This window comes from Symphalangus syndactylus, chromosome 18 (assembly GCF_028878055.3).
Source record: "Symphalangus syndactylus isolate Jambi chromosome 18, NHGRI_mSymSyn1-v2.1_pri, whole genome shotgun sequence".
NCBI classification, from domain to species: Eukaryota; Metazoa; Chordata; class Mammalia; order Primates; family Hylobatidae; genus Symphalangus; species Symphalangus syndactylus.
In genome coordinates this window covers 63,298,036-63,318,321 of record NC_072440.2, presented here as the reverse complement: position 1 = coordinate 63,318,321, position 20,286 = coordinate 63,298,036, and the positions used below count along the sequence as shown (strand labels likewise).

Genomic DNA, 20,286 nt, shown 5'->3' with positions numbered 1-20,286 from the left:
TCACCATGTTGACCAGGCTGGTCCCAAACTCCTGATCTCAGGCGATCGGCCCACCTCAGCCTCCCAAAGAGCTGGGATTACAGGCGTGAGCCATCGCGCCCAGCCGATTATCATTATTATTATTACCAGCTGGCCCAGTTAGTGTGGCCTGGAAAATGTTGTTAACCATCATAAAATAAATGAATCCTTGATGATACTGAGCTTCAACTGCCACTCTTCAAATTTTGCACTGCAACTCAGAGGGTGTGAAATTAATTCCAATGGCTGCAACCAGCATTTTGTTAAAGTGAGGCAGCCCAGAGCTGACTCCAGCTGGAGAGCGAGCTGTTCAATGGGAGGGATGGTGAGGGTTCCTGGAATGTTGCTTCAGTTACCTGAATGCGTAGATATGCTCTGGATAACGATGGAAGATCTACTTCTTGCTGGAAGTTTGGATCGAAAATCTTTTGGAAAGTGCTGTCCTGGAACACCTGGCCCAGCTGTCAAATCCCCTCTGGCATTTCCCCAGCGGCTGATCCACTGTCACATTTGAAGCCACCCTCTGCCTTAGGGCCTCCGTAACCCTGTCCACGCCACCAGGTGTGTCCCTTGGAGCAGTGCCATCCAATGGCTTGTCCAGCGCTGTGAGGCTCTCCCCAGCTTCCCTCAAGTTGAGTTTCATCCTGGAGCTGGGCCATCTCACACATCCCCTTGGCATCTGCCAGCCATGGTTGTGGGATGCTATAACAGACAGACCGAGAGACAAACAGAAGACTTCACGTTATCTCATGGAGATCACCAGAACCACAGTGAGCTTAGGCTCCATGGACTGATGCTCAGATCCCAGTGTCCCACAAACACTGAGAGTCCCCTAAGCGCCAAAGGCTGCATCCCAGACAGCTCCCGATCGTCGGGGAGATGGGCAAGGTGCTGAGCAGTAATGGGATGTGGACACCCTAAGAAACACTGATGCAAGTACAGGGGAAGCCCCTGGGAGGCCCCAATCCAGTCTAGCTTCTCCCCTGTTGGAAGCCTTGGTCCACTGCTGCCCCTGACCCTGGCTCCTCTCACCTTCAGGGCTGGAGCAGCACCTGCCCTGGGGGTCTGGGCTGAAGCTGCTCCCTCCCCAGCACTCCCCTTGAGTGTGACACTCATCACTGCCTGGGACTCAGAAACTGTGGTTCTCCCAAGGACAGCCCCATGTCTCGGGAGAGGAAGGGATTGTTTTAAATAGTGCCCCCAGCGGCTCCCTTTAGGGCCCTGCCTGACCCTGCACCTGCCATGGCCTCTCAACAGAGGCAGCCTCAGACCACATCTTTCTGTGGCGGGAAATCTGGGTCTGGCTGGATCCTAGGGACCTTGTGAGGCTGGGCTGGGCTGGGCCTCTCCAGCAGGTGCAGCTGCAGCTCTGACCACCCAGGCTCACCTCACCCCTTCCTGGACTGAGATGTGTCCAGGCCTGGGCAGAGGAGGTTGGGTCCTGCTGTCCTGCTCAGTGACCTCCCTTTTTAGGGTCCCTGGTGCCTCTGCAGAGCCCTCTGGGTCCTGCCTGGCTGTCCTCTCTCAGAGCACAGGTGACTGCCCCATCCAGTCACCTCTGCCCTGCTCCCATGTTTGTGGGTGTCCCCCATTCTGGCCTCCTGCTGGTCAGTCCCCTGCCCACTCTCTATGCCCCAGGCCTCAAAGACTCCGCCTGCACCACCAAGGATCCCTCTCTCTCAGGCTGTCTCCAGAGGAAATACAGGACCATTTTCCTCAGGACCCAGAAGTGAAGGCTCTAGAAACTCTCAGGTTTTCAGGGTCACTGGAAGTGGTCTGTTATTTTGGCAGCTTCAAAATATTCTTCAAAGCCCAGAAGTCTTGAGGTTTCCTTGGACATGAGGATGATGATGTACCTACCATTATTTACGGCCAGGGTGATGTTTATGTGTCAACTTGGCAGGGCCACAGTGCCAGATACTTGGTCAAACATTATTCTGATGTTTCTGTGGCATTATTTTGTGGATGGGATTAACATTTAAATTTTACATTTCACAAATTTGTGAAAATTAAACAACAGTCTTTTTTTTGAGACAGGGTCTCACTCTGTTGCCCAGGCTGGAACGTAATGGTGCAATCATAGCTCACTGCAGCCTCAACCTCCAGGGCTCAAGGGATCCCTCCCACCTCAGCTTCCCAAATGGCTGGGATTTAAGTTACCAATTTCCCTCTATGTGCTGATTTATCTGTATCCTACAAATTTTTATGTGGTGGCCTCATCATTGTGTCAGTTTAAAATGTTACCTAATTTTATTTTTTGAGTTCTCCAACTGTTGGCTTATTTAGCAGTTTCTTTTCTCTTTTTTTTTCCCTCTCTCTCTCTCCTTCCTTTCCCTTCTTTCTCTCCTTCCTTCTCTCCTTTCTGTTTTAGAGACAGGGTCTTGCTCTGTCAGCCAAGCTGGAGTGCAGTGGTGCAATCAGAGCTGACTGCAGCCTCCAACTCTCAGGCTCAAGCGATCTTCCCACTTCAGCCTCCCAAGTAGCTGGAACTAGAGGAACATGCCACCACGCCTGGCTAAATTTTGTTAACTGTTTTGTTAAGAGAGAGGGTCTTGCTATGTTGCTCAGGCTGGTCTCAAGCTCCTGAACTCAAGTGATCCTACTGACTTGGCCTCCTGAAGTGCCGGGATTACAGGCATGAGCCACCATGCCCGCCTAGCAGCGTTATTTCTTAATTTCCAAATATATGAGGATGTTCTAGTTATATATTTGGTTTTGGGGGATATTTTGTGGGTTTTCTTTTCTTTTTTTTTTTTTTTTTTTGAGACAGTCTCACTGTCACCCAGGCTGGAGTGCAGTAGTGTAATCATGGCTCACTGCAGTCTCCAACTCCTAGGCTCAAGTGATCCTCCTGCCTCAGCCTCCTGAGTAGCTACGACTACAGGCACATGCCACCACACCCAGCTACTTTCTCTTTTATTTTTATAAAGACAGGGTCTCACTATGTTGCCCAGGCTGGACTCAAACTTCTGGCTTCAAATGATCCTCTTGCTTTGGCCTCCTAAAGTTCTGGGATTACAGGGATGAGTCACTATGTGCCCGGCCATATATTTGTTATTGATTTCTAGTTTAATTGTATGTGTTTAGGGTGCATACTCTGAATAATTTCAATTCTTTGAAATCTGCCTTATGGAGACTTGTTTTGTAACTCAATATATAGTTACTTTTTGTCAATGATTCTTGTCTGTTTTTATCCTTGAAGAGAATATGTACTCTGCAACCTGAATGCAGTGTTCTAGATATAACTCCATTAAGTACTCAGTATTGTCTTTCAATCTTCTATTTATTTTTGTTTTTTAGGGTTTGTCTGCTGAGAAGGAATCATCTCCCTCAGGGACTGTGAATTTATTTGTCCCTGTAGCTCAGCAGTTTTTGGTTTCATATTTTTTGAGACTACATTATTAGATGTATACAAATTTAAAACTGCTAGTCCGGCTGGTGGCTTATGCCTGTAATCCTATCACTTTGGGAGGCCAAGGCAGAAGGATCACTTGAGCCCAGGAGTTTGAAACCAGCCTGGGGAACATGGTGAAACCCCATCTCTACAAAAAAATTAAAAACTAGCTGGGCATGGTGGCTTGCACCTGTAGTCCCAGCTCCTTGGGAGGCTGAGGTGGGAGGATCATCTGAGCCCAGGTCTAGCCGGCAATGAACCGTGATCACACCACTGCACTCCAGCCTGGGCAACAGAGTGAGACCCTGTTTCAAAAGAAAACCAAAAAACACCATTACCTCCCTGATGAGGTTTTTGTTTGTTTGTTTGATTGTTTTTGAGACTGAGTTTCACTCTTGTCACCCAGGCTGGAGTGCAATGGCAGAATCTCTGCTCACTGCAACCTCCTCCTCCCAGGTTCAAATGATTCTCCTGCCTCAGCCTCCAGAGAAGCTGGGATTACAGGTGCATACCACCATGCCCGGCTAATTATTGTATTTTTAGTAGAGACAGGGTTTCACCATGTTGGCTAGGCTGTTCTTGAACTCCTGACCTCAGGTGATCCACTCGCCTCGGCCTCCTAAAGTGCTGGGATTACAGATGTGAGCCACCACGTCCAGCCGAAATAAAACTTTTATTAGCATAAAATAGCCCTATTTATTCCGGATGACACCTTTTACCTTAAAGTTTCTTTTGTCTGATATCTATATAACTACATCAGTTTTGAGTAGGAATTTCACGGTATCTTTTTCTATCTGTTTACTTTCACAGCCATTCTCTATCCTAGCCCACCACCCCTGCACACGGGAGCTCTTCTCTAAAAGACTTACATGTGCCCTTACCATGCAAGAGTCATGTCTGTTCTTGCATTTCCAACAGTTTAGTCGCATCTCTATGATGGGATTTCTAGGCCTTTTCTGTGCAGTATCTGGGGCTGGGATAGCACTGCCGGGTGCCCCTCCCCCTATGCTTCCAGGGTACGTGTGCAATGTCTATTATAGACCACGTCAGAGAGCCATCCTGTGGGTCCCAGAAACCCAACTCAAATGGCTTCAGACAAGAAGGGAGTTACTGCCTGGCATAACCGGGAATCTGGACGTGGGGCACCTAGGGTCACCCGATCCCAGAGCCCTGCTTCCATTCCTGTGGGTTTCTCCCTGCCCTTTCCCCCAGTTGGCTGGATTTACTCATGGGAAGCCTTATCAGACCAAAATCCGAGGGGACAGAGAGGCCTTCTCCATCATCCAGGCAAAGGGGCCCATCCCTGAGGACCAGGACCAGGGCCAGGGCCTGACTGCCTTTCCTGGGGCACAGAGAAGGGAGGGAGTGGTGAAGGCCTCAGGCCTAGGACAGGCAGCTGACCACCACCCTCCCCTCCCCACCATCCAGGCCAGGGACAATCTGAGAACCAACTAGCAATCCAGCAATGGGACACATTCAGCAGAACCCTTGAAGGTGCCCCAGGAACCAGGCCCAAGGCTTCTGATGTCAGGGCTCACAGAAACCCAGGGGTCTCCCCACCGTGCATGCAGTGTGACAAACACTATCTCCTTGAAAAAACTTGAGCCAGGCCCCTCTAAGCCTTCTCAACTAGGCTTTGACCTTGAGCTTCAGTCCCCACCTTAACTGCGTCCGCACTGCACAGTTTTAGCAAGATTCCTGCTAAGTGGGTTTAGTCATAGTCACCTACCCTCAACATCTGATCACCTTCCCTATCTGCTCAAATTCCCTATCCCCCAGGTGATGTCTGATCACCCTGGCCTGCCTGCCGAGGAATCCCCACTTGCCCATGCTATATTCGCATGGAGCCCAGTCTCATACCGAGGCCTCTTCCCCACTGCAGTAGTTCCTGATAAAATCTGTTTTGACCCTTTTGCTACTGTCCAGTTCTGGTTTTCTTTTTTCTTTTTTTTGAGACAGAGTCCTGCTCTGTCACTCAGGCTGGGGTGCAGTGGCGCAATCTCACTGCAACCTCCGCCTCCCAGGTTCAAGCAATTCTCCCGCCTCAGTTTCCCAAGTCACTGGGATTACAGGTACCCACGGCCACACCCAGCTAACTTTTTTGTATTTTTAGTAGAGACGGAGTTTTGCCATGTTGGCCAGGCTGGTCTTGAACTCCTGGCCTCAGGTGATCCACCTGCCTCAGCTTCCCAAAGTGCTGGGATTACAGGCGTGAGCCACCGTGCCCAGCCCGAGCTCTGATTTTCTATAACAAGTTGGGAAGGCGCTCGGTGGGAGGGTTCAGCCCACAGCAGAGAAGTCTATTCAGAATCTCTTCCTTCTTGAAGGTCACACCTGAGCTGCCCTCCTCCTGAGAACACAGACAGCTTCCAGGCAGGGGGCCCTACTGTGTGCCCAGCAGGTACCTAGGGCCACCATTTAAGAGGGTGCTCACTCTCAGGTGCTGACCCTGTACTCACAAGGTGCCTGCTCCCCTCACTCTGGTCCTGGGCAGGCCCAGCACCTCTGCATCTGTCTTATGGCCTCCAACCGAACAGGCCTGTAATGAGTGATGGCTGTCGCTTCCTTTCTGCCACCCGGGTATCTCACAATTTTTTTTAGCCAATTCTGACCCCAAATCATATGGAGAAGGGGACTGTGGGAAACTTAGTTCTAGTTTAGCCAGGTGGACACAGGGCAAAACCACTCTAGCCCACCTTTGTCATTGTGGCATTTCTGCACACTTCCTCTAACAAGATTAACCTCCAAATAAGCCACTAGCAACATTATGCTTCTGCCGAACATGATGAAACTAGGCTTATATAACCCAAACAGGATAACCCTCCCACAAAAGGACTCAGGTCTATAGATCACTTCATACATCTTCAGGTGATGTTTATTACTCTCCCAGCTGATACACACACACACACACACACACCTTTGATATTCTATAACTTAGATATCAAAATAGGTTACCAGCCAGGCGAGGTGGCTCATGCCTATAATCCCAGCACTTTGGGAGGCCAAGGTGGGCAGATCTCGAGCCCAGGCGTTCAAGACCAGCTTGGGCAACATGGTGAAACTTTGTCTCTACAAAAAATACAAAAATTAACCAGGCGTGGTGGCCTGAACCTGTAGCCCCAGCTACTTGGGAGGCTGAGGTGGAAGAATCACCTGAGCCCAGGAACTCGAGGCTGCAGTGAGCTATGATGGTGCCACTGCACTCCAGCCTGAGCAACAGAGCAACACTGTCTCATAAAAAAAACCCCAAAAAACATACGTATGTATGTTTGTACATATTTATATGTGTATGTGTATATATAAAATAAAAAATATACAAATGTTCATATATAATACAAAATTTAAAAGTAGGTCACTTATTAACATAAGAATATATTAATCACAGGGAAATGAGGAGGAGAAAGTGTTACTAGTGTTACGACAGATGCAAATATAGTCATATCAAAACAAAGAAGAAACATCCTCACTCTGAGAGTCCTCCTTTCTGTCACTCTCACATGGTCGCAGCTGGTGCTGCCTGTTTCCACTACCCATTGTGTATTCTCTGTGCCCTCAGCAGATACCTTCGTGTTACCCGTTTGGCGGGGTGACTCAAACCCTTATTCCTGAAGGGCTGGGCCATTCACGCCCCTGCCTGAATTATGTGGCTGTAGTTTGCAGTATGTTACCACAGGACATGAAGGGACCCCGAGGCTCTCAGTGTTCCAGACATATCCTCCCTTCATCCCTCTCTGTGTGGCAGCGCCCCAATACCCTGAAAGTTTGGCTCGATCCCCTGATGTCTATTGTTTTCTGGCATAGGGAGCCCACAGTGGCCAAGGGGGCAGCCTCTTGTGGAATTGGTCGAAGGTTTCCTCTCTTGGGAATTAAAGCCTCTAAAGCAGCAGAGCCCAGAGCTGTGTGGATGGGAAGCACCTTCTGTTTGTTGATTTCCAGAGCCATGAATCCTGGCTGGGGGGGAGGTGATGCCACATAATGGCTCTCTGGTTGCATTTTAGTGATTGATTTCTAGCATCGTTGCACTGTACTACAAAAGCATAACCTGTATTTCAGCCCTTTTTTTTTTTTTTTTTTTTGAGATGGAGTGTTGCTCAGCCACCTAGGCTGAAGTGCAGTGGTGTGATCTCAGCTCACTGCAACTTCCACCTCTTGGGTTCAAGCAATTCTCCTGCCTCAGCCTCACAAGTAGCTGGGATTACAGGCGTGCACCACCACACCCAGCTAATTTTTGTACTTTTAGTAGAGATGGGGTTTTGCCATGTTGCCCAGGCTGGTCTCGAACTCCTGAGCTCAAAGTGATCTGCCTGCCTTGGTCTCCCAAAGTGCTGGGATTACAGGTGTGAGCGCCACTGCACCCAGCCAGCCCTTTGATATTTGGGGACATATTCTTTTTTTTTTGAGATGGAGTCTCGTTCTGTCACCCAGCCTGGAGTCACAGTCTCAGCTCACTGCAACCTCCACCTCCCAGGTTCAAGTGATTCTCCCACCTCAGCCTCCCAAGTAACTGGGATTACAGGTGTGCACCACCACACCTGGATATATATATATATATATATATATATAAAATGTGTGTGTGTGTATATATATATATATATATAAAATGTGTATATATATATAATGTGTATATATATGTGTATATATATATAAAATATATATATAAAATGTATATATATAAAATATATATAATGTATATATATAAAATATATATGAAATGTATATATATATAAAATATATATATAAAATGTATATATATATATATAATGTATAAATAAAATGTATCTAGAGATGGGGTTTCACCATGTTGGCCAGGCTGGTCTCAAACTCCTGACCTCAAGTGATCCGCCTGCCCCACCTCGGCCTCCCAAAGTGCTAGGACTACAGGCGTGAGCCACTGGGCCCAGCAGGGGACATGTTCTTTATAGCCTGGAATATGTGCGCTTTTGTTCCATATCTGCTTGAAAAGAATGTGTCCTGCACTCGGAGCATGCTCTGCTCCGTGGATGGCATAAGGCTGTCTACTGTCTTCCTCAAACCTTCTCTAGCCTTTCTCACTCATGGCCCACTTATTCCACTAATTACAGAGATGTGTAAGAATCTGGGAGCACCTCTACATCTATAGGCATCCCACAGCTGGAACGGGGCTCCCCTACACAGGTCTGGCCTTCAGGCCTGCAGAATGGTTGAGGCAAAAGGAAGAAAAAGACACTGAGCCCCAAGCGGAGATGTGGGGTCCTCCTCCCCCAGCTCAGCCTGGGCCAGTCTCACAGCACCCCCTGGTGGCCTCCCGCTGCAGGTCACACACTTATACCCTCAAGGACTGCACTGGAGCTTCAGACAAGGAGGGCCACTGTTCCAGGCCCTGTTCTTGCTGGATGGGTCAGGTCTCTTCCTCTCCCTCCCCGGGACTCCCCTTTCTCCCCCGACTACAAGGAAATGGGCTCCTGCCAGCCTTCTCGCTGTCTGAGAACGTGAAATGACAAGGTCTCCTGTTGAGATCTTGAAATACTCCAAGCGCTTCCCGCTTCACTCTTCTATGAACCGAGCTTCCCTCAAAATTTCTGCTGACCCCATCTACGAAACAGGGAAGAAACCAAGGGCAGTTTAAGCCTCAGCCATTGTGAGGGTCTATCTGAGGCCTGGGGGGTCCTGTCAGGAGCTAGGTTGTGGAGCACATGGGCTCAGGGAAAATCACAGCTGGGGTGCTTGTGAAATCATTGTTTTTAGGAAATACGTAAATATGTCAGGCGTTAAGGCGACAGGAAAACATAACAGTGAGACGCAAGAAGAAAATGGTTATGGTTGAACCCTATTTTCTCCTTTTCCACTAGCCAAAGGGCTGGCTCTGACCCCAAATTTGGCCTTCTTCCCTGGTTCAGCTGCACCTGACACCCAGAATACAGCACAGGGCTGGCGAGGGGGAGCAGGCCCTCTGCTTCCCATGTTAGAGTAGCTAACATGGGAATAGAACTCCCCCAAACCTCCAGCCCAGGCTCCTTCCGTGGCTCTGGGAGGGGTGTTTCCCAAGGCACGTCCTTCCCTCCAGTGGAAGGCATGTTCAGGGAACACAGGAACTCAATGGGGCTGGAGCATGGAGGGTCCAGAGACGGGGAGCCAGATCAGGAAGGGCGTGCAGGCTGACCTTGACACTTTGGTTTACCTGGGACTCAATGGGGGTGTTTGAGGAAGGGAATGACCCCATCAGGCTAGCAGGGTAGAAAGCACTCTGGCTGCCGAAGGCAGAATGAATACAAGGGCAGTCAGGTCAGGAGGTTGTGCACTGGGCCAGCAGAGGGATGGCAGCAGCCTCAGGTAAGGCAGAGTAATCAGAGAGGAGGTGGCATCCAGTGATATCAAAGAGCAAGACTTAGGGGGGGATCTGTGAATTAGAAGGTAGAGGAGGAGGGGGTTTTTGATTCCAGGCTTAAGAGGAAGAAAGGACAGGAAGTAGAGAGAGGGCTGAGGAGCACCATCAGTATGCGTAACAGGCAAGAGAAAGTCACTTGTTCACACAGCAAGTGCTACTGGGAGGCCTATTCCATAGCCTCTTCAGGGGCAGAGCCCATCCCTCCAGGGCCCAGTCTGCATAGTGGGAAAGGAAGATGGTCAGAGAGAGGCTGATATTGGGCACCTCTGGGGCGGGCCGCTGATAGAAGGGAGAGGCTTCAAGCTTTAAGATGGCTCACACCTGTAATTCCAGCACTTTGGGAGCCTGAAGCAGGCAGATCACCTGAGGTCAGGAGTTTGAGACCAGCCTGGCCAACATGGTGAAACCCTGTCTCTATTAAAAATACACACACACACACACACACACACACACACACACACACACACAAAATTAGCTGGCATGATGGCATGCACCTGTAATCCCAGCTACTTGGGAGGCTGAGGCAGGAGAATTGCTTGAACCCGGGAGGCGGTGGTTGCAGTGAGCCACGATCATGTCACTGTACTCCAGCCTGGCGACAGAGCGAGGCTTCATCTCAAAAAAAGAAAAAAAAGGAAATTATTCCTGAAGAAACACAGGTATCAGACTTGCTAGACAAAGCCCTTAAAACAAAACCATCTTAAATATGCTCAAATAGTTAAAGGAAAACATGGACAAAGAACTGAAGGAAATCAGCAAAATTACATTAATAAAATGAGAATATCATTAAAGAGATATAAAAAGAACCTAAACAAAAATTCTAGAGCTGAAAAATACAATAACTAAATTGAAAAATTCAGTAGAAGAAGTCAATGGAAGGTTCAAGCAGGTATAAGAGAGAATGAACAAACTTGAAGAAAGTACATTTGAAATTACTTTGTCTGAGGAGCAAACAGAAAAGAGCAAACAGGCCGGGCACGGTGGCTCATGCCTGTAATCCCAGCACTTTGGGAGGCTGAGGCGGGCACATCACCTGAGGTCAGAAGTTCAACACCAGCCTGGCCAACATGCTGAAACCCCGTCTCTACTAAAAATAGAAAAATTAGGCCAGGCGCAGTGGCTCATGCCTGTAATCCTGGCACTCTGGGGGGCCGAGGCAGGCAGATCACAAGGTCAAGAGATTGAGACCATCCTGGCGAACATGGTGAAATCCCGTCTCTACTAAAAATATAAAAATTAGCTGGGCATGGTGGTGCATGCCTGTAGTCCCAGCTACCTGGAAGGCAGAGGCAGGAGAACTGATTAAACCCAGGAGGCGGAGGTTGTAGTGACCTGAGATCGCACCACTGCACTCCAGCTTGGCGACAGAGTGAGACTCCATCTCAAAAAAAACAAAAACAAAAAAATTAGCCAGGCATCGTGGCGCATGCCTGTAATCCCAACTACTCTGGAGGCTGAGGGAGGAGAATTGCTTGAACCCAGGAGACGGAGGTTGTAGTGAGCAGAGATGTCGCCACTGCACTCCAGCTTGGATGACAGAGCAAGACTCCGTCTAAAAAAAGAAAAGAGCAAACAAAGGTGAAGGCATCCTAAGGGACTACGGGACACCATCAAGAGGACTGAGATACACATTATGCAATTCAGCAAAGGAGACGAGAAAGAGGAAGGGACAGAGATTATTTGCAAAAATGGCCAAAAACTATCTCAAATTGGAGAAAGACGCGAAACTACAAATCAAAGCAGCTCAATGAACTCCAATAGAATTAACCAAAAAAAGATCCACACCAAGACACATTATAATCAAACTGGCAAGTGGCAAAAAATCTTGAAAGCAGCAGCCAAAAAAGAAAGTTGGCTGGGTATGGTGGCTCACGCCTGTAATCCCAGCACTTTGGGAGGCCAAGGGAGGTGGATCACCTGAGATCAGGAGTTCAAAACCAGCCTGATCAACATGGCAAAACCCCATCTCTACTAAAAATACAAAAAATTAGCCAGGTGTTGTGGCAAGTGCCTGTAATCCCAGCTATTCAGGAGGCTGAGGCAGGAGAATTGCTTGAACCCGGGAGACAGAGATAGCAGTGAGCCGAGATTGCACCACTGCACTCCAGCGTGGGCAACAGAGTGAAACTCCATCTTAAAAAAATAAACGATTAAAAATTTTAAAAAAAGGTGCTTGTCAGGCATTAAGGCGACATGAAAACATAACAGTGAGACGCAAGAAGAAAATGGTTATGGTTGGACCCTATTTTCTCCTTTTCCACTAACCAAAGGGCTGGCTCTGACTCCAAATTTGGCCTTCTTCCCTGGTTCAGCTGCACCTGACACCCAGAATACAGCACAGGGCTGGGGAGGGGTGGGGAGAGGGATTCCTCAATGAGATTGTTAACTGATTTCTCAGCACAAACTATGGACTCCAGAAGGGAGTGGGGTGATAGATTTAGCATGCTGGGGGAAGAAAAACAAACCTGTTAACTGCAAATTCTATACATGTAAAAAGGTATCCTTTGGTTACTATTAAAAACAAACTAAGATCCCAGAAATAACAAGTGCTGGAGAGGATATGGAGAAATTGGAACCCTTGTGCAATACTGCTGGCAATTTAAAATGGTGCAGCTACTATGAACAGTGTGGCAATTCCTCAAAAAATTAAAAACAGAATTATGATACAACGTAGCAATTCCATATCTTTGTATATAGCTGGCCCTCTGTATCCAAGGGTTTTGTTGTTGTTGTTTTCTGCCCAGGCTAGAGTGCAGTTGCACTACCTCGGCTCACTGCAACCTCCGCCTCCCGGGTTCAAGAAATCCTTGTGCCTTAGCCTCCCGCATAGCTGGGATTACAGAAGTGCACCACCATGCCAGGCTAATTTGTATTTTTAGTAGAGATGGGGTTTCACCATGTTGGACAGGCTGTCCTGACCTCAGGTGATCCGCCCACCTCAGCCTCCCAAAGTGCTGGGATTACAGGCGTGAGCCACTGTGCCCGGCCTGTATCCATGGGTTCTGCATTGTTGATTCAACCAACTGCGCATGGAAATTGTAGTTAGGCCTATGATGACTGTGTCTGTTCTGAACATGTGCATACTTTTTTTTCTATCATTATTCCATAAACAATACAGTATAATAACTATTTACACAGCATTTACATTGTACTGGGTATTATAAATAATCTAGAGATGATTTAAAGTATACAAGAGGATATGCACAGATTATATGTAAATACCACCTCATTTTAAATCAAGGACTTGCATATTTGCGGATTATGGTATCCTCAGTGTGTCCTAGAACCAATCCCCTGCGGATACTGAGGGATGACTGTATACACAAAATAACTGAAAGCAGGGTCTTAAAAAGATATTTATACACCCATGTTCACAGCAGTCTTATTCACGGTAGCAAAAACATGGAAACGGACTGGGCACAGTGGCTCACACCAGTCATCCCAGCACTCTGGGAGGCTGAGGCGGGTGGATCACTTGAGGTCAGGAATTCGAGACCAGCCTGGCCAACATGGTGAAACTCTGTCTCTACCAAAAAAAAAAAAAAAAATCAACAAAAATTAGCCCAGCGTGGTGGTGCATGCCTGTAATCCCAGCTACTCGGGAAGCTGAGGCAGGAGAATCGCTTGAACCCAGGGTGGGCGGCAAGCCATCCAGGTGCCGAGGCAAGAGACCAAGGGCACGAGCTGTTCCAGTATAATAAAATATATAAAACAAGAGTTATACTAGATCTAGATATGATTATATATGAATATCATTAATCATTAGTTTGTAGCAATTACTCTTTATTCCAATATTATAATAATCCTTGCTCTATAATCATAAACTAGGAAAAACCAGGCCATACAGAGATAGGAGCTGAGGGGACACAGTGAGAAGCGACCAGAAGACAAGAGTGCGAGCCTTCTGTTATGCCCAGACACGGCCACCAGAGGGCTCCTTGGTCTAGCGGTAACGCCAGTGTCTGGGAACTGTGGTCTAGCGGTAAGCGTTAAGTGTCAAGTAAAAACATCGGCTACTTAGCCGACTGGGAAAGGGAGTCTCCCTTTCCCCAGGGGAGTTTAGAGAAGACTCTACTCCTCCACCTCTTGTGGAGGGCCTGACATTAGTCAGGCTCGCCCGCAGTTATCCGGAGGCCTAACCGTCTCCCTGTGATGCTGTGCTTCAGTGGTCACGCTCCTAGTCCGCCTTCATGTTCCATCCTGTACACCTGGCTCTGCCTTTTAGATAGCAGTAGCAAATTAGTGAAAGTATTAAGAGTCTCTAATAAGCAGAAATAATGGCATAAGCTGTCTCTTTCTCTGTCTCCTCTCTCTCTCTGCCTCGGCTGCCAGGCAAGGAAGGGCCCCCTGTCCAGTGGACACGTGACCCACGTGGCCTTACCTATCATTGGAGATGGCTCACTCTCCTTATCCTGCCCCTTTGTCTTGTATCCAATAAATATCAGTGCAGCCTGGCATTCGGGGCCACTACTGGTCTCTGCGACTTGGTGGCAGTGGTCCCCCGGGCCCAGCTGCCTTTTCTTTTATCTCTTTGTCTTGTGTCTTTATTTCTACACTCTCGTCTCTGCACATGGGGAGAGACCCACCGACCCTGTGGGGCTGGACCCTACACCCAGGAGGTGGAGGTTGCAGTGAGCGGAGATCGCACCACTGCACTCCAGCCGGGGCAACAGAGTGAGAATCTGTCTCCAAACACATACACACACACACACACAATAAGGAAACAATCAGTGTTCATCAATGAATAAATGGATAAGCCAAATGTGGCATATACATACAATGGAATACTATTCAGCCTTAAAAAGCAAAAAAAAAGTTCAGACACTACAATATGGATGACCCTTAGGGATATTATGCTAGATGTAATAAGCCAGTTACACACAAAAAATACTGTATGATTCCACTTACACAAGGTACTTAGCATAGTCAAAACCATAGAGACAGAAAGTAAAATGGTGGTCTCCAGGGGAGGGGTGGAGAGGGGATTGGAAGTTACTGTTTAATAGGTATCTATTTTTTGTTTTATGAGATGAAAAGAGTTATGGAGATAGATGGTAGTGATGGTTTACAACATTTTAAATATCTTTAATATCACTAGGCTGTACACTTATAAAAGGTTAAGGCTGGGTGAGGTGGCTCACATCTGTGATCCCAGTACTTTGGGAGGCCAAGGTGGGAGGATCACTTGAACCCAGAAGTTCCAGACCAGCCTGAGAAACATGGTCAGACTTCTTCTCTACAAAAATAAAAAAATTAGCTGGTTATGGTGGCATGTGCCTGTAGTCTCAGCTACTCAGGAGGCTGAAGCGGGAGAATCCCTTGAACCTGGGAGGCAGGGGTTTCAGTGAGCTGAGATCATGCCACTGCACTCCAGCCTGGATGACAGATCGAGGCTTCATCTCAACAACAACAAAAAGGTTTGGCTCCTATCCTGCCTTCTTTGGAAAGCCATTCCTCATCATCTTACAAAGCACTCTAACCTTGCGATACATTGCAGGAGTTTGTTGGTTATTTGTTATAAGCTATATGTGGCCTTGTGATGTTTCTGTGATTCTCACCTTACCCTGTTATGTAAATCCAGGAGTCACTCTTGATTCCAATTCCATCCAATCCATTTACTTCAGTTTTATGCCCATGCAGGATTTCCTGGGAAAAAAAATTAGAGGATTTGGTTTTGAAATAATCTTAATTTTTAAATTTTACAATAAGACACAGATACAAAAAAAAAAAAAACCCACACAAAACATGAGAACTGCCGGGCCATGGTGGCTCACACCTGAAATCCCAGCACTTTGGGAGGCCGAGGTGGGCAGATCACCTGAGGTCAGGTGTTCAAGACCAGTCGGGCGCGGTGGCGGGCACCTGTAGTCCCAGCTACTCGGAGAGGCTGGGGCAGGAGAATGGCGTGAACCCGGGAGGCAGAGCTTGCAGTAAGCTGAGATGGCACCACTGCACTCCAGCCTGGGCAACGGAGTGAGACTCCATCTCAAAAAAAAAAAAAAAAAAATACAAAAATTAGCTGGATGCAGTGGAAGGTGCCTGTAATCCCAGCTACTCGGGAGGCTGAGGCAGGAGAATCACTTGAACTTGGGAAGCGGAGGTTGCAGTGAGCCCAAGATTGCACCAGTAGTGTCCTCCAGTCTGGGATACAGAGTGAGACTCCAGCTCAAAAAAAAAAAAAAAAGAAAAGAAAAAAGACAAGGTCTCCCTCTGTTGCCCAGACCAGAGTGCAGTGGCGTGGTCACAGCTCACCGCACCCGTGAACTCCCACGCTCAACTGATTATCCTGCCTCAGCAGCTGGGACTACTGGCACGCATCACCATGCCTGGCGAAGTTTTTAATTTTTTGTGGTGATGGTCTCGCTATGTTGCCCAGGCCGGTCTTGAACTCCTGGCCTGAAGTGATCCTCCTACCAAATCCTCCTTACAAAGAGCTGGGATGACAGGCGTGAGCCACCGTGCCTGGCCCCTCGAAGCTGCCTGTTCCTTGAGCACGATGTCTAGGAAGGGGAGATGGAGTGAGAGCAGCACCGTGGGGAAGGGACGGGATTGCCACCCTGAGCTGTGTGACATTAGGCCAGACTCCTCTTCTCCAAGCAAGATCAACCACATGAGTGATTTCGGGAGCCCGTGCCCGCTCACACAGCCTGGATTTCAGCTTCGTAGGTGGATGGGAACCTGTAAGGGTTTAGAGATGCTGGGAGAACCTTTTTCCTGGGAGAGCTGTCCAAACAGCGAACAGAGCCACCCTGGGCCCCGGTGAGGAAGGGTTCTGTCTCGCTCCATGCCGGTGGTGACGGTGATGTCATCGACATAGATGGTGGGTGTCGTGTATAGAAGCAGAGACCGCTGCAGTTCCGCGTAGTTGAAGAAGTCAAAGTAACCCTTGGGATACCTAGGGCGGGAGGACTGTGGTTTGCTGGGCCCTTGCCATGGGTCTTTTGACCTCAGCTCACATGCCTCCCCAGATCCAGGGCCTCCTCTCTGCGAAGGCCACCCTGTCCCTAACAGGAAGACCACAGGGTGGGGCGGGAAGGTGGTTGCGTGCAGTGGAGGCAGGATGGTCCCCACTTGGAGGTGTCGGTCATGTACGGATGGTCCCTGGTGACAGGGCTGGGGGGTGAGCGTGTTGTTGACGGCGACAGTGATGCAGGGGCGGGAGGGCAGGGGCCCCACCTGAAACAGGCTGCTGATGTCAGCCTCAAAGGGGAGGTAGCCCCCTTCATGCTCTAGCGCATTGACCCCATTCACCCACTGCAGACATGGGAGATATGGGGAGGGGGTGGCAGGTCGGGACATGAGGAGGGGCTCTGCTATCAGGCACTCCCTCACATAACCTGCAGCATGGGGAGCAGGGGCCTGCCAGCCAGACGGGAAGAATGACATCCCAATGGGGTACTTCAGGCCACCTATCCCCCTACACAGGGCACAGCCCCCAGGGCAGGGTAAGGCCCCCCACCGTCCCACCCCAGGAGACAGGCTGTGGGTGGCAGCTGAGAGTCCCATGCTGTTCAGCAGCTGTGTCCACCCACCCGCCCTGCCTGCTCCTGGCCACACTGACCACGATGGCATGGAGGATGGTACTGCCAATCCTCAGCACCACTCCTGTGCGCAGGTCCTGGATCCATCGCTCCAGCAGGGTCACCTCCCATTCATACCACACCCAGCTGACAAAATGCCGCAGCCGCCAGCCCTGGCCGATGTCGTTGAAGCTGGAGGGAACCAGCATGTCCAAGGTGGCGCCCAACTGCGAAGAGAAGGGCCGGGCTCAGCTCCTAGGCCCCCAAAGGGATCCGGGACCAGTGTACTGCACAGACGCGCCCCCAGGCCTAGGGCAAGCCCTGATACACAGAAGGGACTCCTGGCGGAAAAGACAGATAACTTGCTGATGACAGGTCAACTGCCAGGGCAGTTTGTGCACCTGGGCCAGTGGGGCCAGGAGTTCCTCCTCGAAGCGGAGGGGACCCAGTATCTCCCAAGACAGGGGTGAGCCCAGAGGCACATCCCAGCACGAGGCAAGAAGGTTCAGACCTGTGACTAAGAGGCAGATGACCCACTGCCTGTCACAGAGAGGAAAGCTGGTTAGGGGGTTGGGGGGCTTTGCTTAGGACACTGTGAGTGGGGTACACGCTGGCACCCAGCCCTCTCCTCTCTTTCTCCTGTACTGAATGCCGTAAAGTCAGAAAAAGAGGACGTAGGCTGGGTGCGGTGGTTCACACCTTTCATCTCAGCACTTTGGGAGGCGGAGGCAGGCAGATCACAAGGTCAGAAGTTCGAGACCAGCCTGGCCAATATGGTGAAACCCCATCTCTACTAAAAATACAAAAATTAGCTGGGTGTGGTGGCAGGCGCCTGTAGTCCCAGCTACTCGGGAGGCTGAAGCAGGAGAATCGCTTGAACCCAGGAGGTGGAGGCTGCAGTGAACCAAGATCATGCCATTGCACTCCAGCCTGGGTGACAGAGGGAGACTCTGTCTCAAAAAAAAAAAAAAAAGAAAAGAAAAAGAAAAAAGGATGTAGACCAGGCAAACGCGGCCGAGACCTCACCAGATGCCACTTCTCTGCTGACCACATCCAAGTCAGGAGGGGAACAGGGGTGGCGTCCTTGGCCTGATGTCACATTCTGTCCTCTATCTGAACCGTGAAAACCAAGGTACCTTCCCACCTCGGCAGAGCTGACCTCAGAATGTCTAAACTGTCCCCTCCTCCCGATCCCCAGGCCCAGCTCTGGGTAGCGCCTGCCGCTCAGGCCTGACAAGTGTCTGGGTGGCTCATGCCTGTAATTAGTGCTTTGGGAGGTCAACGTGGGAGGACGGCTTGAGGACAGGAGTTCGAGACCAGCCTGGGTAACATAGTGAGACCCAATACCTTAAAAAAAAAAAAGTTGATTTTGTTTTTGTTTTGAGACGGAGTCTGATTCTCTCTCCCAGGCTGGAGTGCAGTGGCGCGATCTCGGCTCACTGCAACCTCCGCCTCCCTGGTTCAAGCAATTCTCCTGCCTCAGCCTCCCACGTAGCTGGGATTATAGGCGCTCACCACCACGCCCTGCTAATTTTTGTATTTTTAGTAGAGACGGGGTTTCACCACGTTGGCCAGGCTGGTCTTGAACTCCTGGCCTCAGGTGACTGGCCCGCCTCGGTCTCCCAAAGTGCTGGGATTACAGGCATGAGCCACCGAGCGCGACCAAGTTTTGTTTTGTTTTTTTTTTTTTAATTAGCTAGGTGTGGTGACCCCAGATAACTTGCAAGGCTGGGGCGGGAGAATCGCTTAAGCTCAGAAGTTAGGATTGCGCCACTCCGCTCCAACCTGTGCGGCTGGGCCAAACCGAGTCTCAAAAACGTTTCAAAAATTAAAAATAAACATTAAAAAGAAGGACACTGCCCGGACTCAGCCTTCCCCTCCGGACGGGGCTCGACAGGAGCGCTTCCTCCTCCTCCTGTCTCCTCCGCCCCGGTCCTCCCGGGTCCCCCAGTCCTCCAACCCCGCGCCCCCAAGCCCGCTGACCTTTAACCTCCTCCGGGTCCCCGGCTCCGGGCGCTCAGGTGAAGGAGGCTGCAGGGCGCCTGGGCTTACCCCATTCCCACCGCCGGGCTTCCGGGCGCCACCCGCAACGGTCGCCGGTACCTCTGCTCCAAGTCCCGGCGTCGGTTGTCGGAGAAGTCGGCGCGGAAGCTCCAGAGGCCGTCCAGCTCCCTGCGCTCCCACGACGGGCTCCCCGGGGGGTACAGCATCCCGCCCGGCAGCGCCAGTGTGCAGGCACACAACAGCGGCCCGAGAGCCGCGCAGGCCACCGCCGTCCCCCAGGTCACGCTTCCCGCTCCCCGTCTCGGCCTCCGTCTGCGGGGAAAAGAGCGGCGCGGGAGAAGTCTTGCGGTCGAGTTGCGTGACGCGCGTGAGGTCGTCCGCGCCATATTTGTTGAGGGCGAGTGCCAGGCCTGGAGGGGCGGGGCGGCGCCAGGTGCTGCCCAGTGGGGGCCTCTGGCTGGAACCCCCGGCTAGGCCTTACGGGAAGCGGGACCCCCACCCTCAGCGCCAGCCAAGAATGGCGTCGTCTGCTCCCCATCCCAGCACAGGCTGGACGATCCAGGGCCACAGGCCAGGACAGAACCCCTGAGATTGGTGGGATCCCCGTTTCTTCAAGGGGACACCTCCACTTGCTTTCCCCAGCAGGAATTGGAGCAGGCCCCAGCGGAGCCTCTTCCATGACTGCTGGATGCAGCCTCTTGCAGGGATGCACATCCTTGGGAGGCGGCCGTAGCCTTGACCCTGGGACTCTGGAACCTCGACCCTAACCAAGGGGCCAGAAGCTCCCTCTTGGCGTTGAAGACACATGAAGATGCAGGAAGACAGGCCAAGTGCAGTGGCTCACATCTGTAATCCCAGCACTTTGGGAGGCTGAGGTGGGTGGATCACTTGAGGCCAGGAGTTCGAGACCAGCCTGGCCAACATGGCGAAACCCCATCTCTACTAAAAATAAAAATAAATAAATAATAAATAAAGGAGCCGGCGTG

General features: G+C 50.2%; 1 protein-coding gene across 1 annotated transcript; it reads right to left on the bottom strand.

The window, feature by feature from the left end:
- Positions 1-16,430: 16,430 nt before the first annotated feature.
- Positions 16,431-19,768, bottom strand: LOC129467508 (putative inactive beta-glucuronidase protein GUSBP11). The gene is made up of 3 exons (XM_063622362.1): positions 19,378-19,768; positions 17,338-17,523; positions 16,431-17,030 (listed from the first exon to the last, which is right to left on the bottom strand). Exons 1-3 carry the CDS (start codon positions 19,684-19,686, stop codon positions 16,431-16,433), a joined length of 1,095 nt encoding a protein of 364 aa, XP_063478432.1. The 5' UTR covers positions 19,687-19,768.
- Between the last annotated feature and the right edge of the window lie 518 nt (positions 19,769-20,286).